Source organism: Mustela nigripes, chromosome 7 (assembly GCF_022355385.1).
Source record: "Mustela nigripes isolate SB6536 chromosome 7, MUSNIG.SB6536, whole genome shotgun sequence".
Lineage (NCBI taxonomy): Eukaryota > Metazoa > Chordata > Mammalia > Carnivora > Mustelidae > Mustela > Mustela nigripes.
Window position 1 is genome coordinate 30059475 of NC_081563.1, and position 16506 is coordinate 30075980.

Sequence of the window (16506 nt, forward strand, 5' to 3'; positions counted from 1 at the left end):
AGGCAGGAAATGAGCTCTAGACCCAGATACGCGCTGACGACAATGGGTGTCTTTGAGGACTGCAGAAATAACAGCATCAGGCTTAACGGCTAGAGGCTTGTTCCAAGAGGATGGAAAAAAGGCAGGCTAAGAATTTAAGATCCCTCTAGTGGTCAGATCTGGCCACTTGACAACAGCTTTAGGTTTTAAAAAGTGTGTTTGTGTGATTGTGTGCATACAACTCAAACAACTTTGGGTGTCACTTATTCCAGTCTTCTCCCCAGTGGCTGAGCAAAAATGCATCCTAATGTTTGCAATTATAGAGGCTGGCTCCCAAAGACAGGCAGAATGGGGGCGCCTAGGTGGCTTAGTCGGTTACGCGTCCAACTCTTCGATTTCTGCTCAGGTCGTGATCTCAGGGTCGGGAGATCAAACCCCGCACTGGGTGTGGAGTCTGCTTAAGATTCCCTCTCCTAGCAGAATGGCAGCTTGCTCCTCATCTAAATTCTGGTCCTATAAGCAGTAAATGAGAGGGGAAAGCGCAGAACCCTTCATCCCACCCCAGTAGTTCGCCCCCCAGTAACCTTCTTCTATGTGGCAGTGCCTGGTCCTATCTACTCTCTCACTGAGCCAACGGCTCACTAATTGCTTTTTACATTTATGCGTCTGACAACACCACATTCTGGCTTGATTTTCCAAAGGGAACTTGCCAATATAAATACTCCAGGTCCAAGATAAAACAGAGTAATTAAAAACAGGCCTAGTTATCCAATCAGCTGCTCATCTCCTAGTTGCATTACCAAGTGACAGAATATATTTTGCCTCTTTTTCTCATTCAAGTGGGCACAACAGGTTTTGGCTTAAAAACTGAACATCTAATTTCTTTTCTTTTCTTTTTTTTTTTTTTTTTTAAGATTTATTGTGTGTGTGTGTGAGAGAGAGAGAATGTGTGCGTATTAGTGGGGGGGAGGCAGAGGGAGAGGAGAAGAGAATCTCAAGCAGACTCTGCACTGAGCATGGAGCCCAAAGAGGGGCCCAGTCTAACAACCCTGAGATCAAGACCTGAGCCGATACCAGGAGTCAGCCACTCAACCGACACGCCACCCAGGCGCCTCCCGAACATCTAATTTCCACGGGATGAATAACAGCCCCAGTGAGAGGCAGGTATGGAGAAAGGAGTGTAAGTTTAAGAGAAAAGGAAGGTCTAAGCTCCGATTTCAAAATGTGCCACTTACTAAAGCTAATCAGCAAAGTGGTAAAAACAATTCAAACTTTGTATGTTGTTACATTAAAGAGATTATTAGAGTAAAAGATTAAAATGGGAGGGGAGAGAGCTCCTAATTTGATTTTAGAGAGAGAATACATGGCAGGAGTTGGAGAAGTTTCTTTTGTCATATATAAAGTGCAAAGGGAGTATCTACTTGATTTGCTTCAGTGCAATAACTATTCATAATGAAAGACTACAGGTCATTTAGCAAATATTTTGAAGACTTACCATGTGCCATGCCTGTGCTACGTGTTGGGGAGACCTCTGTAAGTACTATAGCTTATATACTATACAAAATAGCTTACAGTTTATTAAGTGAAGTAAGTCGGCAAATGGGACATCTCAGTAGTTTGGGTGCCACAGGAGCACGGGGAAACACCCCAAATCTGAGAGGGAGGTAGCCAGGAAAGGTCACTATGGAAAGTAATCACCAAAGAAAAACTTGAAGAATAAGTAGGAGTGAGCTGTAGGACAAGTTCGGGACGGGCAATAGCACATACGAAGGTCCTGAGGTGAAGCAATGTTGCAAAGTCAAGAAATTATAAGTAGTTTCAATCTTGTGGAAATTTGAGCACAGCCTCAATGAGCAAGTACTAAGGGGGATGAAGCAGAGATAAGAGTAAGGGGATAATGCAGTTAGCTCTGTAAGCAGGAGTCAGATCATCAAGTGGTCTGTAAACCATCCACGCTAAAGAGCTTAATCCTGGAGACAAAGGGAGTTACTGAAGAGTGGGAAAGACCTGATCAGATTTATTTTTCAGGAAGATCACTCTGACTGCAGTGTGGGAAAAGAGTGTGGGAAATCTTTCATGTCACATAAAGAAACTAATTTAGAAGAAACCTTCCCCAAGGTGCCTGGATGGCTCAATCGGTCAGTTGAACATCTGACTCGTAGTTTCGGCTCAGGTTATGATTTCAGGGTCCTGGAATGGAGTCTGAGTCAGGCTCCATGCTCCTCGAGGAGTCTGCTTGAGAATTTCTCTCTCTCCCTCTCCCCCTATCCCTCTCCCCAGCTTATACGCTCTCGCTCTAAAATAAATTAATTTTTAAAAAAGGAAACCAGAGTGCCTGAGTGGCTCAGTCATTAAGCATCTACCTTCAGCTCAGGTCTCCTGGGATCCAGCTCCACATCTGGCTTCCTGCTCGGTGGGAAGCCTGCTTCTCCCTCTATTGCTCCCCCTGCTTGTATTCCCTCTCTCGCTGTCTCTCTGTCAAATTAATAATAAAATCTTAAAAAAAAAAGAAAAGAAAAAAGAAACCTCCCTCCCACCTCCCCCCAAACCCAAACCAACTGCTAAAAGAATCTCAACTGTTTTAGAAATAAAACATTTACTTATAACGTAAAGGAAAAATTTTAAAGAGCTAATGGCAACAATGATTTGCAAACCACAGCAAAATAAAAGATAAAGCTCTGTAACCTCGGGTAATCTTGTTTGCTAGGAACAAGAGGAAAAAAAGAGAGGTCCTCCCCCTTACCATTCCACTCCCTTTATTCCTACCTCCCGAAGGCAGTTCATACCAGCTCAATCTTTGTCTTTCATTTAGGGACCAAACTTGTGCACCAAAACAAGAATTTGTCCATAGGCTTGGGGAAAGTGCTAGAAGTGTGCCAGATAACTTTAAAAAACTAAATGCTAACAGATGAGAACCAGTTCTGATCCCAAAGTCAAGCAAAATTAATCGAAGCTATTTTGCCAGTGGTCATTAAATAATGAGAATTTCTGTTAAGTAGCAACGAAATTAGAAAGTCTGAGACCCTACAGTAATAGGGTGCAAGCACAGAACACGATAATTAGAATTAGATACTTTCTTGAATTTGCCTTTTAAAAATAAATTATGCCAGTAAGCACTAAATGCAAGGATTAAAATTTCGCAAACTTCTAGTTAAATCAAATGTGGTGACAACTACTGGCACATGACCAAATACTAAAAGAATCTCAGCTGTTTTAGAAATAAAACATTTGCTTTCAACTTGAAGCAAAACTTTTTAGAGTCTCTGGTTAAACTGATCTGAAAATATAGCATAAGAATAACAGGTAAGGGAAATCTTTTATGTGACAAATGAAATGCTTAATCAACCCTTAAAATAAAAAATTGGGGGGATGTTTGGCTGAAACTCACAAAAGACTTTAAGACAAGGTAAATGACTACACATTCCTAAAAATTAAGAAAATTTTCTAGAATAATTAGAAATTAATCATTTTCACAAGACAATGCTTAGAAGATCATGTGCCAATTAAAAAAACAGTAATACAGTGGCGCCTGGGTAGCTCAGTGGGTTAAGCCTCTGCCTTCAGCTCAGGTCATGATCCCAGGGTCCTGGGATTGAGCCCCACATCGGGCTCTCTGCTCAGCAGGGAGCCTGCCACCTCCTCTCTCTCTGCCTGCCTCTCTGCCTACTTATGATCTCTGTCTGTCAAATAAATAAATAAAATCTTAAAAAAAATACAATAAATAAAAAAACAGTAATACTACAACCACTTTAGAGGACAGAGTCAAATCTATTCTTTGAAAGGGATCGATTCCTTACTTTTTTCTTCTGCAATTAGAGAAAGTCTCAGCTTTCCACACTTTCTAAAAATAATTACATAAATTTAGTACTTCAAAACATGCTTGTAGGGGTGCCTGGGTGGCTCAGTGGGTTAAAGCCTCTGCCTTAGGCTCAGGTCATGATCTTGGGGTCCCGAGATCTGGCCCCGCATCAGGCTCTCTGCTTAGCAGAGAGCCTGCTTCTCCCCCTCTCTCTCTCTCTCTCTCTGCCTGCCTCTCTGCCTACTTGTGATCTCTCTCTCTCTCTCTGTCAATAAATAAATAAAATCTTTAAAAAAAAATGCTTGGGAGCTTGGAAGCTTGGAATTCAACTTAATTATTTCAAAAATCACTATTTCCAAAACTACTGTAATTTTATATATAGTGCATTTATTTAGTGACCAGTGTAAAGGACTAGCATAGTGAAGAATGACACAATGGAAAACACATCAGACTGAAAATCAAGACACTCATTCACCCACTTAATCCTTTGTTAAGCAGCTGAATCCTGCTTTAGTGCCAAGCTTACAGAAACTAAATAAATAAATAAATAAATAAATTCTCAAAGAAACATAATACTATATTTCATCAAATTTGGGACACTATCAATCATGAGACAAACTTCTAACTAATAAAGAAAAAATGCTTTCAAATAAATGATGACATAATGCCTTGAATTAATCACATCAGCATCTTGTTGCTTTGATATTTTTAAAATTCTATTCAGAAAGTCTGGTAATTTTTCCTGCCTTTAATACATTGCTTGACATTTTATTTTATTTTATTATTATTTTTTTAAAGATTTTATTTTATTTATTTGACAGAGAGAGATCACAAGTAGGCAGAGAGAGAGAGAGGAGGAAGCAGGCTCCCCGCCGAGCAGAGAGCCCGATGTGGGGCTCGATCCCAGGACGCCGAGATCATGACCAGAGCCGAAGGCAGCGGCTTAACCCGCTGAGCCACCCAGGCACCCCATTGCTTGACATTTTAAATGGCAACCTTTTAAATACACACACACACACACACACACACACACACACACACACACATCTCTACAAAACACAGCTTCATCTACTAGGGGTGTCCTTTCTTGGCTCCCATAAAGCACTTAGTTGTTATTTTTGAAGAAAAGCAAATGAAACTGTGATGATTTCCCTAAAGACAAATGCTTAGTTCACAAATACAAATTTACATCTCTCTACTTTGTTTCTGTCCTTTTCTGTGTATTCAGTGACTTTTTTGTTTCAATGCCAAATCATAATAAAATCTTTCATGAAGATATTCTAAACGGCAATTATATCTACCATATGTAGCAATGATACCAGGTACATAACTGTTGAAACGACGACACTAAACAGAACTGGGACTAAGTGTGGACAAGCACGGGCAATGACAACCGGTCCACACGCCACCTGACAGCCAGCAACTGGAAGATAGATAACATCAAGTGTGAGACACATTCCAAATTCAGAGTGAAAAAAATGTATCTTAGAGTCACAGCAGTGAGAGCAACCAACACACGTGGAGCACTGTGAGGAAAGGACCATTCTACCTACTTGACAGATGTTACAAAATGAAAACCTGTACAGGGGTAAATGAGGAAGCTGAGCCATGGGGAGAGGGGGGCAGGCAGGGGTAAATTGCCCAATACCACAAATCTAGCACGTGGGAAGGCTAGCAAGGGGCCTCTGGAGCTAATAATCAGGAACTGGCTTTGTGACCTGAGGCAAATCTCTGGAGATGCCTGTCCTTATTGCCAGACGGAGGGAGCTGGAACAGATGATTACGGAGTTCTTTCCCGGGACGAAAATATTAAAATTCTATAATCTTCTACAGTAAAACTTTATTCCCATGCTGGCTTCTCCTTACACTAATACAATGCAAACCTTCACTGCCGTAAGTGATTAGTGAAAGGAATGTAACTTTTACTACTGGTCTAAAATAAGACATACTTAGGAAGATATTTCAAAAACAGACACACATGTACTTGTACCACTATTTCTTTTTTTTAGGGCGATGATAAAAAGTTGACTATAGAAATAAATGAGCCAATGTGTGGGTTTTACTCTGCTTGTGTACTACACTTATGATAGAAATTGAGTCATTTCAAAACTTAATCCAAAATTAACATATGACTTCAATGTGTCAGTTTCAACAGATACTCACAAGGCAGAACTCCTTATTCTTTAAAAATTTTTTTCACTTATGATGGCGAAAAAGACAACAAATTAATAACAGATATAAATATTGCAACATTTTTCCTCTTGAGCCGATTTAAGGGTGGAATTAAATGTGCATTACATAGTTGACAACTCTTCTGCCCTAAGGAGGGTGGGGGGCCACACCCTTGAGATTTCCTTCTAAAGGCCCACCCAACTGCTCTCCCTCCTAGGTAACCCTCCCTTCAGCCCCACGAACTCTGATCATCGGGCAACCCAGTGATGCTTAAAATAATTCATAATATTTCGCGTTGAAGTTGTCCTCAGGAAGAGAGTTAGCAAAGGCAAGAGATCAAAATACAGAGTCTTTAACACTGCCATTATTCATCCCCAAACAACATCATCTCAGTTTTGGCCTGCTTTTCTCTTTTACCTATACACGTACATGTATACTCATAAAATTATTTGCCCCAACAAAAATCAGAGAAAACATTAAAAAGATTTCTGGCGGAAAAAGTGAAAAAAAGAGAAAGTAAGTGAACTACCAGCAAAAGTGGGCTTAGAAAAACAAAGCAAGTGAGAAAGATGCCCCCAAATAGAAGGCTCTTATCAGTACTCAGAATATTCCTATTACATACCTTCCCATGCTGCCCAGCTCTCTCGTAACAAATGACAACATCCTCCCACATTTCTAGCTTCTCGAATATCTGAAGGGCTGAACTCGTGCATCCCAGTTCAAAGAGAAAACTTGCAAGTTGGCGCTAGAAGAATCAAGTTAAAATAATGAACATTTCTTTATGTAAAGAAATTCCTGTTTCACTTGTGGGTGTGCTAACCTGCCATGTTAAGGGTCTGCTTACTGTAATAAATACACCATTTCTACAATTTGACCTCAACTAATTAGAAATTTGCAATGATTCAATCTTTACCTTTACTTGAGCAAGTTTCTTTATACGGGGGTACGGAATTAAAAAACTCTAATATAGGAACTTTTCAAAACACTCAATGTATCAATTTTTTCCTAAGAACTCAGAAGAACTTAAAAGGCAAAGGAAGTCAGCATCTCTTTCTTACCTGCAGATTCTGTGACCATCTCTGAATGGTACAGCTGAGATGCAATAAATCAACTTTAAAAACTCTAGTTAGAATGCCTGGTATCAAAAGATGAGTGTTGGTGGGGACGTGGAGAAAAGGGAACCCTCGTGTACCGTTGGTGCGAAATGTCAGCTGGTGGAGCCACCATGGAAAACAGTACGGAGGTTCCTCAAAAAATTAAAAATAGGGGCGCCTGGGTGGCTCAGTGGGTTAAAGCCTCTGCCTTAGGCTCAGGTCATGATCTCAGGTCCTGGGATCGAGCTCTGCATCAGGCTCTCTGCTCAGCAGGGAGCCTGCTTCCTCCTCTCTCTCTGCCTGCCTCTCTGCCCGCTTATGATCTCTCTGTCTGTGTGAAATAAATAAATAAAATCTTTAAAAAAAAATTAAAAATAGAACTACTGAGTGATCCAGCTATTCCACTTCTGGGCATTTATTCAAAAGGAAAATCTTCACTTGAAAAAATATCTTCAACCCCATGTTCGTTACAGCATTATTTACAATAACTGAGACATGGAAGCAGCCTAAGTATCCACCAAAGGATGAATGGATAAAGAAACTGTAGTGTGTGCATATACACAACACACACACAACACACACACACACACACGAGTATTACTCAGCCATAAAAAAGAATGAAATCTTACCATCTGTGACCATATAGATGGACCTGGTAGGCTTATGCTAAGTGAAATAAATGAGATGGAGAAAAACAGAGTATGATCTGACTTACACGAGGAATCTAAAAAAGTCAAACTCAAGAAACAGAACAGACTGGTGGCTGCCAGAGGTTGAGGGGTAGTAGTGAGAGAAATTCATGAAGGTGGTCAAAAAATATAAATTTCCTATTATAAGAAAGTTCTGAGGATACAATGTACAGCCTGATGACTACAGTTAATAATACTGAATTATATACTTAAAGATGCCAAGAACATAGATCTTAAAAATTCTCATCACAAGAAAAAAAAAACTGTAATCATATGAAGAGATGGATAACTAAACTCCATGTGGTGACCATTTCACAATATACAGATATATCAAACTATTATGTTGTACACCTAAAATTAATACAATGTTATAGGCCAGTTATACCTCAAACTGGGAAAAAATGAGATTGAACTCAAATAATAAAAACTCTAAGCAGTTGACATAAATGATAGAAATCTATACATTAGCACTTGTGTACTTTATTCATGAAAGCATCTCTGATGCTCAGATCTACCTGGATTTATTTAGAATACATTCCAAAACACTTAACTACTTGATTTCCCAATCTTGGCAGATAAAAAAGGGGGCAAGTTGTGGTAAGGTTACTGAAAGTTAAACTATTAAAAAGTAAATATATGGGGCGCCTGGGTGGCTCAGCTCATGATCCCAGAGTCCTGGGATTGAGCCCTGCGTCAGGCTCTCTGCTCAGCGGGGAGCCTGCTTCCCCCTCTCTCTCTGCCTGCCTCTCTGCCTACTTGTGATCTCTATCTGTCAAATAAAAAAGTAAAATCTTTAAGAAAAAAAAAGTAAATATATTATGGTTTATAAGTGGTCCATCCTGCAGGAATAGAAAAAATACTAGAAAGGTTTAAAAAGTGAGGTTCAGAGTGGCTGGCTGGCTCAGTCAGTAGAGCATGTGACTCTTGATCTCAGGGTCATAAGTTCAAGGCCCACATTGGGTGAAGAGCTTACTTCAAAAAAAAAGTAGGTAAAGTTCTTGTATAACGCATGGAGAACACATTTTATATTAGTGGAGAATACATTGTTTTCTGTTAAATTTTACTACTCTTTGAAAATTCAGTACCTATTTAAGAGTTAAGAAGCCAAAGGCTGAAAAAATGAGAAAGTAAAACAAAATATATCTGAAATTTATAAGCTAATATATTTTTAAAAAATAATTAAGGGAATGATCTACTTCTTCAGTATGCCATGGATCTGGGGGTATTTGTCTATTTTAAGTTATTTGCACATTTTAAAAAATTGAACATAGCACATGGGAGCTGGAATAAACCTTAGTGTTCACATGGTAAATAGTTTAATCTTTTCATTTAATAAATGAGGAAAGTTATGGCATCTATGATATTAGGGCTAGCTAGAGGTATTCTCTTTTTATGATAAATTACACTACTATAGTCCTATTTTTATCTTTAAAAATAATACATAAAGATATGGTCATTCCCTATAATGAAAGAAAAAAAAATTAAATTGTTAATGAAAGAGGATGTTTATCTAACTGCCTAAAGATCCTAAAATCCACAGCTTCCTAAACAGATAAACATTTTGCCTAAATTCTATTTGAATAGTATTTAATTTTCCTAATGCTTCTGTTCAGAGATAGACTGAAAGCTATACCCTCAACATACATGTTTGTCATAATAATAGCTCAGAATCTGAGATGCTGATCCACCACAAACCACACAGGACAAGGCATTTAATTTCACAGATCAGGGTCAAAAACATACCAAAAAGTTCCAGCTGTTAACACCTTCTTGATAAAGGTAGTCCTTTTGAGATAATATAACAAAGCTTTCATTTGCCTGTTATATTGAGACTCCTTCAATAAAGTGAATTCCAATGTGTAATAAATCCCCTACTTTACTCTGTGCTTAAGAATATGACATACTCAGGGGGCGCCTGGGTGGCTCAGTGGGTTAAGCCTCTGCCTTCCGCTCAGGTCATGATCTCAGGGTCCTGGGATTGAGCCCCGCATCAGGCTCTCTGCTCAGCAGGAAACCTGCTTCCCCCTCTCTCTCTGCCTGCTGCTCTGCCTTCTTGTGATCTCTCTGTCTAATAAATAAATAAAATCTTAAAAAAAAAAAAGAATGTGACACACTCAAAGGAATCTAACAATGGGGATATAGAGTCATTGAATGGTGGGTTGGCATTTATAATTCTAAATCACTACCTAGGTGTGTACCCTACGAGAGAGGACAGGAAGCTGGCTGAAATGACAATAGTTACTAAATCATCTAGAAATTTCTGCCTGTCACCATTTCACTCCACTTAACCTCTCAGTATCACAGCTTCCTCAACTATAAAATGGGGATATTTCACACAATTGTTGCAATAAAATAAGATAATGTGTGCAAAATGCAGAACAAAATGCATGCGTCATACTAAGTATGCAGTCAAAGCTGTTTGTCATTACTGGCATAATTACAACTCAATGAAGAGATAAGGAAAGGAGCGAAACTAGACTAAAAATTGGGAAACCAGAGCTCTACTTCATGAACAGCTATGTGATCAACTGGAAAAGTGTCGTTAATTGCACTGGGCCTCAGTTTTCCTCTCAGTAATACTAAGAAACTGGACCTGGTATCTAAGTTGCCTTCAGGGCCAAAAAGTTTACAAAATAGGGGGGCCACACCCGTAACACAGGGGCCTGAATCTCTATCCCAGTATGGAGCCTTAGGAGCTACACTAGTATTCTCACATCTCGGAAATAGAAAGGTAGTCAAGGGTTATCTCACCAGATAGAGCAAGAAACAAACGCTTTAAGTTGTTTTTGTCAACAGTTTGGTTAAAAGGTTCATTCTCAAGCAGGAGGTCCTAACCGGCTTTTACATATTAATTTCAAAAATGAAAGCATCTGTGGTTCTCTCACTACTTAATTTCAAGGATTCTATTTAATCTTGTCTTAAATTCCTTAAAGAAAAAAAAAATTTTTTTTAAAGATTTTATTTTATTTGACAGATAGAGATCACAAGTAGGCAGAGAGGCAGGCAGAGAGAGAGGGAGGAGGAAGCATGCTCCCCGCCGACCAGAGAGCCCGATGCTCGATCCCACGACCCTGGGATCATGACCTGAGCCGAAGGCAGAGACTTTACCCACTGAGCCACCTAGGCGCCCCAAGAAAAAATTTTTTAAGATTCTATTTATTTATTTGGCAGAGAGAGACACAGCGAGAGAGGGAACACAAGCAGGGGGAGCTGGAGAAGGAGAAGCAGGCTCTCCACGGAGCAGGGAGCCCGCTGCAGGGCTCCATCCCCAGACCCTGGGATCACGACCTGAGCCAAAGGCAGACACCCAACGACTAAGCCATACAGGCACACCTTAAAAATGTTTTCACTTTAACCAAAGGAGCATTTTGAAGTAATTGGCAATCCCCAGCTAGATACTTTTGTTCTTTCACTGAAATATTTGAAAACTCCAACATAAACTGAAAAATCATTCCTTTCTAATGTACTTAACTTTCTTTCAAAAGCAAAGTAGTTCCCATACCCAATGACAAACAGCAAGAAAAATACCTGAATGGCCCAGTGAGGGGGTACTTGACAGCAATAGAAAATCTTCAGACGTTCCAGTACAGATGTAGTCTTATCTTCAAACTGGTCTGCAAGAGCCTTAAAGAGGATACAACATAATCAGAATCCATATGTGTAATAAACTTTTTAAAAGATTTTATTTATTTATTTGACAAAGAGAGAGAGAGCACAAGCACGGAGAGCAGCAGGCAGAGGGAGAAGCAGGCTTTCCACTGAGCAGGGAGCCTGATGTGGGACTTGATCCCAGGACCCCAGGATCATGACCTGAGCCGAAGACAGATGCTTAACTGACTGGGCCCCCACAAATCACTTTGATGAGGTGATAAAATGTGTGAATTTTTTCTTGAATTTCCTCAAACATTTAAAAAACTTTAAGATGAACCAACGTTAACATAAACATGTACACTAAAGACTTATCCAGAAAACAGTTTTTAAAACTTAGACTTCCTATAATGACCCACTCAAAGAACTAGCCTTAATTAAGTAGGCTTTTTACTTTTTCTACGAAAAACTGTTCTTTAGCCTATTTCACAACCATAATTCACTCTGACAATGGCACTTGTTAATATAAATCAGAGAAAAATTATATGAAGAATTTCATTTAGGACTATCATCTCCGGAATAAAATGAAAGCAAAAGGTGGGTTGGTCTGTTTGGTCACAGAGGGCAAGTTTTCTTCCTCTTCAGCAACAGAGCTCTAAGGCAGGACATTTGTTCACACAAGACCATTCTTGAGCTACAGTGGACAGCTGCAAGCTTCATGCACTGAAGAGGCCTTCTGCTGTACTGCAATACCTACACTGAATAACTGAATTTCTGGAGCTACATCAGGAAGCAGATCATTAAGACCAAGATGGCAGACTGTGAGAAAAGTTACCAAGGCCAACTGCAACGTCAAAGGCTGGCACCATCCAGAGGTCAAATGATCGGTCATTAGAACAGCTTATATATTCAGCATCAAAGTGAATGCAGCCACACTCTTGAGTTTCTAAGCAAATGCATGGACAATGGCCCCGTTACCCTGATCATCTTCACCTGACTTTTAATGTGTCATTTAGTTTATCATAAGTATATATATTTTGTCTGACATATACTTAGACCTTCTCTCAACTATGAATTATCATGACCTTTTCTGCATATCGCAATACTCAAATTTTCTGTGTGTGTGTGTGTGCCAGTTGACTAGTTTTCACAAGGCTATCTTAGGAGGATTTCATGGTAACGAGAGGTCAGTGTTAATTTTCTGAGGTCATTGCACATAGTGTGGTCATGTAGGAGAGGTCCTTGTATTTGAGGATGAGAAGCACCGTGTTGGCAACTTACTTTCCAATACTTTAGGATACCAAAAAACAGTTGCAGTGCACTTACAACTTTTCTATAAGTTTGATATTGTCTCAAATTTTTATGAATTTGTAAGACTGAAAACCTCAAAAAAAAGTAAGAGAGAAAGTCTACCTTCCTCAGAAGAAAGAAAACAACAAGAGTCTAACATATCCCAGTACAAACCCAAGACAAGGAGATCAGTTTCTAAGCAGGGAAACTGCTCCCAAATTGGAGGTTTTCTATATTTTACTAGGTGGGAGATACATTTGTTAGCCTAAGAATATCCTGTAGAATTGACAGAATACTCATTACATCACTTCTTTGACAATCCAAGATGTTATTCAAGTCCGTCAGAACAAACTGAGACATAACCAGACTCTTAAACCATCTTGGTCAAAATATTTTTAAAGCTTTCTGGCCTTACTTCAGAGAAACTTAATAGTAAAAAGGTTGCATGCTTCTGCCCAAAGCTGTTTAGTTGTATGAGGGAGAGAAGAAAAACTTCTGGCTGAATACATATGGTTATAATACATAAATAAAAGGTTCACAGAATTAATTCATAAACAGGGGGCAAATTTTTCCTTTTATCTGTTTTTTTCTTGAAAAGAAAAAATAACCAATGCTTATTTAATAACAATAATACAAGCCCAAATAAACATCATAACACCTACTTCTATGAAACCATAATTACATGAAAAATACTTTATTTTCAAACAAAACTCATGTTGCTTGCTGTAGGTACTGCTTCTAGCTAAAACAGGCCAAGTGCTCAATCAAGACTTCCTAATATATTAATGGCCTGATGATCTCAGAGTATCTAAGTATCTCTGATATTCTCAGATACTCCCCAAAATCACAAAGACCACAGGAGAGAGATCAGAAAACCAACACTTACCTGAGCTGGATACCATGAATAAGCCCCCGCATGAGTACAGTCACGCTTCATAGGAATGTAATGACTATGACAGAATTCTCACCTATTTTCACTCCTGCACAAAATATACTTCTTCCTACTTTAAGTATGACAGCCACCTAAATAAGATCTACCTACCCATAAAATTAGGAACATTAAATTAATATACAAAAGAAAGGGATGATGGGGTGCTGCTGTTTGCCTATAACCTCTACTGAATTCAAAGCACTCTTTTCTATTTGCTAATTCACTACAAAGACAGGGACATCTTTACAATACATCACTAGATTTCTCGGAGCAAGATTTTTTTTAGCAACTCATACTGAAATAATTCCATTATATCTAAACAAACTGGTGTCCTTTGCAGGCATGGTAAATAATTCTACCGTATACAAATAGACTTGAGTGTTTTATAGAAAAAACCAGGCTAGTCAGGATAAATGACCTGGATTCTAGGTTTATCTCCAATAAGCAAGTTGTTAAACCACAATGGTACTCATCCGTGGAAGGATCATTGCACTTTCAATGTTTGATGGGTGAACGGCTCTACCAAAAGAGTGTTTTGTTTCATTTCAAGGATTTGAGGAGGTTTGTTGGTTAGTTATAGCATCATCAACTGAACACAAGTTTTCTTAGAGGTAAACTAAAGACCCAGATAGTTTGGAAGACAATGGTAGGACAGTCAGTACCAGGCGATAGGACTGAAGGAAAGTGGAGTCCCAGGCACTTCTGTGTGGATCTATGTGCATGAACATGGACATGAACAGTGCACTCCATGAGAAACTGGCCCTTTGCGAGCTTTCACATACTCCCAGAAATGTAGGTAAATGGTCTCTAATGCAGCAGCCTCTCCTTCTACCATTTTCTGTTTCCAGTTTCTAAATACAAGATTTTCATACCTGAAAGTCATAGGCCATCTGGTGAAAAGTTAAAATTGGTATGAGGAGGTGGTCTTTAAGGAAAGGTGGCAATGCCAAAAATGAAGAGAGAGACAGACACACAAATATACCCTCAATCAACCATTAAGAATTGGATCATTGAGAACTGAAAGCAAGACAGTATTCTCCAGGAGGGTGATGAGATGTGGATGAATGGGAAAGATGATGAGTAAGGAGCGAGGAATGGTCTAGGGCCCCGTCCAGAGGGGAAGAGCCAAGTCACAGAAAATTCACGTATACCTGCTGGGACAGACCAATGATGACTTCATGATGTATACATTGTTAAGATATGACACTGTTACCGAGTTTTAAGGCTCCCTTTTAATGTATTTTCTCCCCAAATGCTACTTCAAAGCATTTATACTTTGAGTATCCTTTGAGAAGATGAACTTGTGCTTACAGATTCCCTAATCTCATGCAAAAACCATTCTCAAACCTTTCAGGAGCCACAGTACCACAGGTCAGGAGATATTTTACAGAATAGGGAACAAAAGACTATGGCCACAGAAAGCAATGATGTGTCCGTCTTCTCACAGCTCTGTTTTCAGTAGGGAAAGATCTTCCACAAAAAGCTAGGGAAGATCAAGCCTACATTTTAAAATTAGTACATGGAGAATGATTTAGTATAGAAGGATAATTCTGAACAAGGTCTGGTATGATTTAGACCTTATTTATGTGCTCATATCTAAAAGTATGGCACACATATCTTCAAAAGAACAGAGCTAGTCCCTAAGGACCGACCCTTTCACTGAAGGTTATTCATTCTTGCTAGCGTGATTTCAAAGTGTTTATCATCTTTCTGAAAAGCCAAGTAGAAATTAGCCGATAATCTAAAAGGTACGATTGATCATATGCCAAATCACCTTGCTTTGTTGTACAATCTCTGTGCATGTGAGTGTATGTGTATGTATGTGTATAAAGGAGGGTTGGATTTATTATAAAAATATGCACTTAATCAAATATATCCAACAGTTGGGCTGAATAGCTTCCTCTGACAGGAGTCTGCAGTCATTCAGCTATGATTTACAAACCCCCGAGTCCCAGAAAGTTGCCAATAAGATCAAGGGGAATGAGAATTAGACCTATTACAAACAGTATGTATCGACACCACCATTAACCTATTGTTAGACCAACTGTACCTTAGATATAGGAAACTGAAGCTTAGAGAAATAAAAATGACTTGCCCAAAGTCATAATGCTATGAAAAAAATAGCCTGCCTGATTCCTAAGACCAAGTTGACAGCTTTATTAAAATCTTACCTTCTAACTAAGCATAAAATTATCAGAGCTGTGAGAACAAACAGCATCTTCTCAGTGGTAAAATATTCAGAACTCCAGAACTGGTTGTCTTCCCCTCAACTTAAATCCCATTACACAGGAGTCAGGGTATGGCCTGGTCAAGAACTTCACTTACTGCTTCCTGTTCTTGACACAGAAAAGAACTTAGTGGGTGGGCTGGTAGAATCTGGGTCTACTAATGGGGGCTGGGAGAACCTAGATGTCTTCTTCTATGATTCCAGAGCAAGTAGATGAACATAAAAAGGCAGTTCTGAAGGAAGCCCAGATAGCCTCCTGGGAGCACTCCCCGTAGTCAGCCGTTCTTAAACTATTTGGTTTCAGGATGACTTTAAACGCTTAGAAATTATGTGGAACTCCAAAGAGCTTTTGTTTATGTGAGCTATAACCTATCAATACTTACCATATTAGAAATTAAAACTAAGAAATAGTTAAATATTTATTAATTCATTTTAAAATAAAATAATAGATGCATTGTTTAACATAAATATGATGTTTTTAGGAAAAACAACTTTTTCAAGTCTTGAAATACATTGACAATGTCTTACATTTTTGGACATCTCTTTAATGTCTCACATTTTAATAGATGACATCTGGATTCTCATACATGCTCCTATAATCAATCTGTGGCAATATGATATTTTGACTGAAGTCTAGGAAGAAAATTTGGCCTCATCCAGCTATGTGGTTGGAACAGGGAAGAGTACATTAACAGCTTTTTCAGTTAATTGTAGACACGATTCTTTGATACTACACC

General features: G+C 39.0%; 1 protein-coding gene across 2 annotated transcripts in view; it reads right to left on the reverse strand.

Moving 5' to 3' along the window:
- Nucleotides 1-16506, reverse strand: part of TTC27 (tetratricopeptide repeat domain 27) — a 169957-nt gene that overhangs the window by 71105 nt on the left and 82346 nt on the right. For both annotated transcript variants that reach the window (XM_059405454.1, XM_059405453.1), the window contains exons 11-12: nt 11262-11357; nt 6573-6695 (exon numbers count right to left, since the gene is read on the reverse strand). In XM_059405454.1, coding sequence (XP_059261437.1) covers nt 6573-6695; nt 11262-11357 — 219 coding nt within the window. The remainder of the gene's footprint in view (nt 1-6572; nt 6696-11261; nt 11358-16506) is intronic.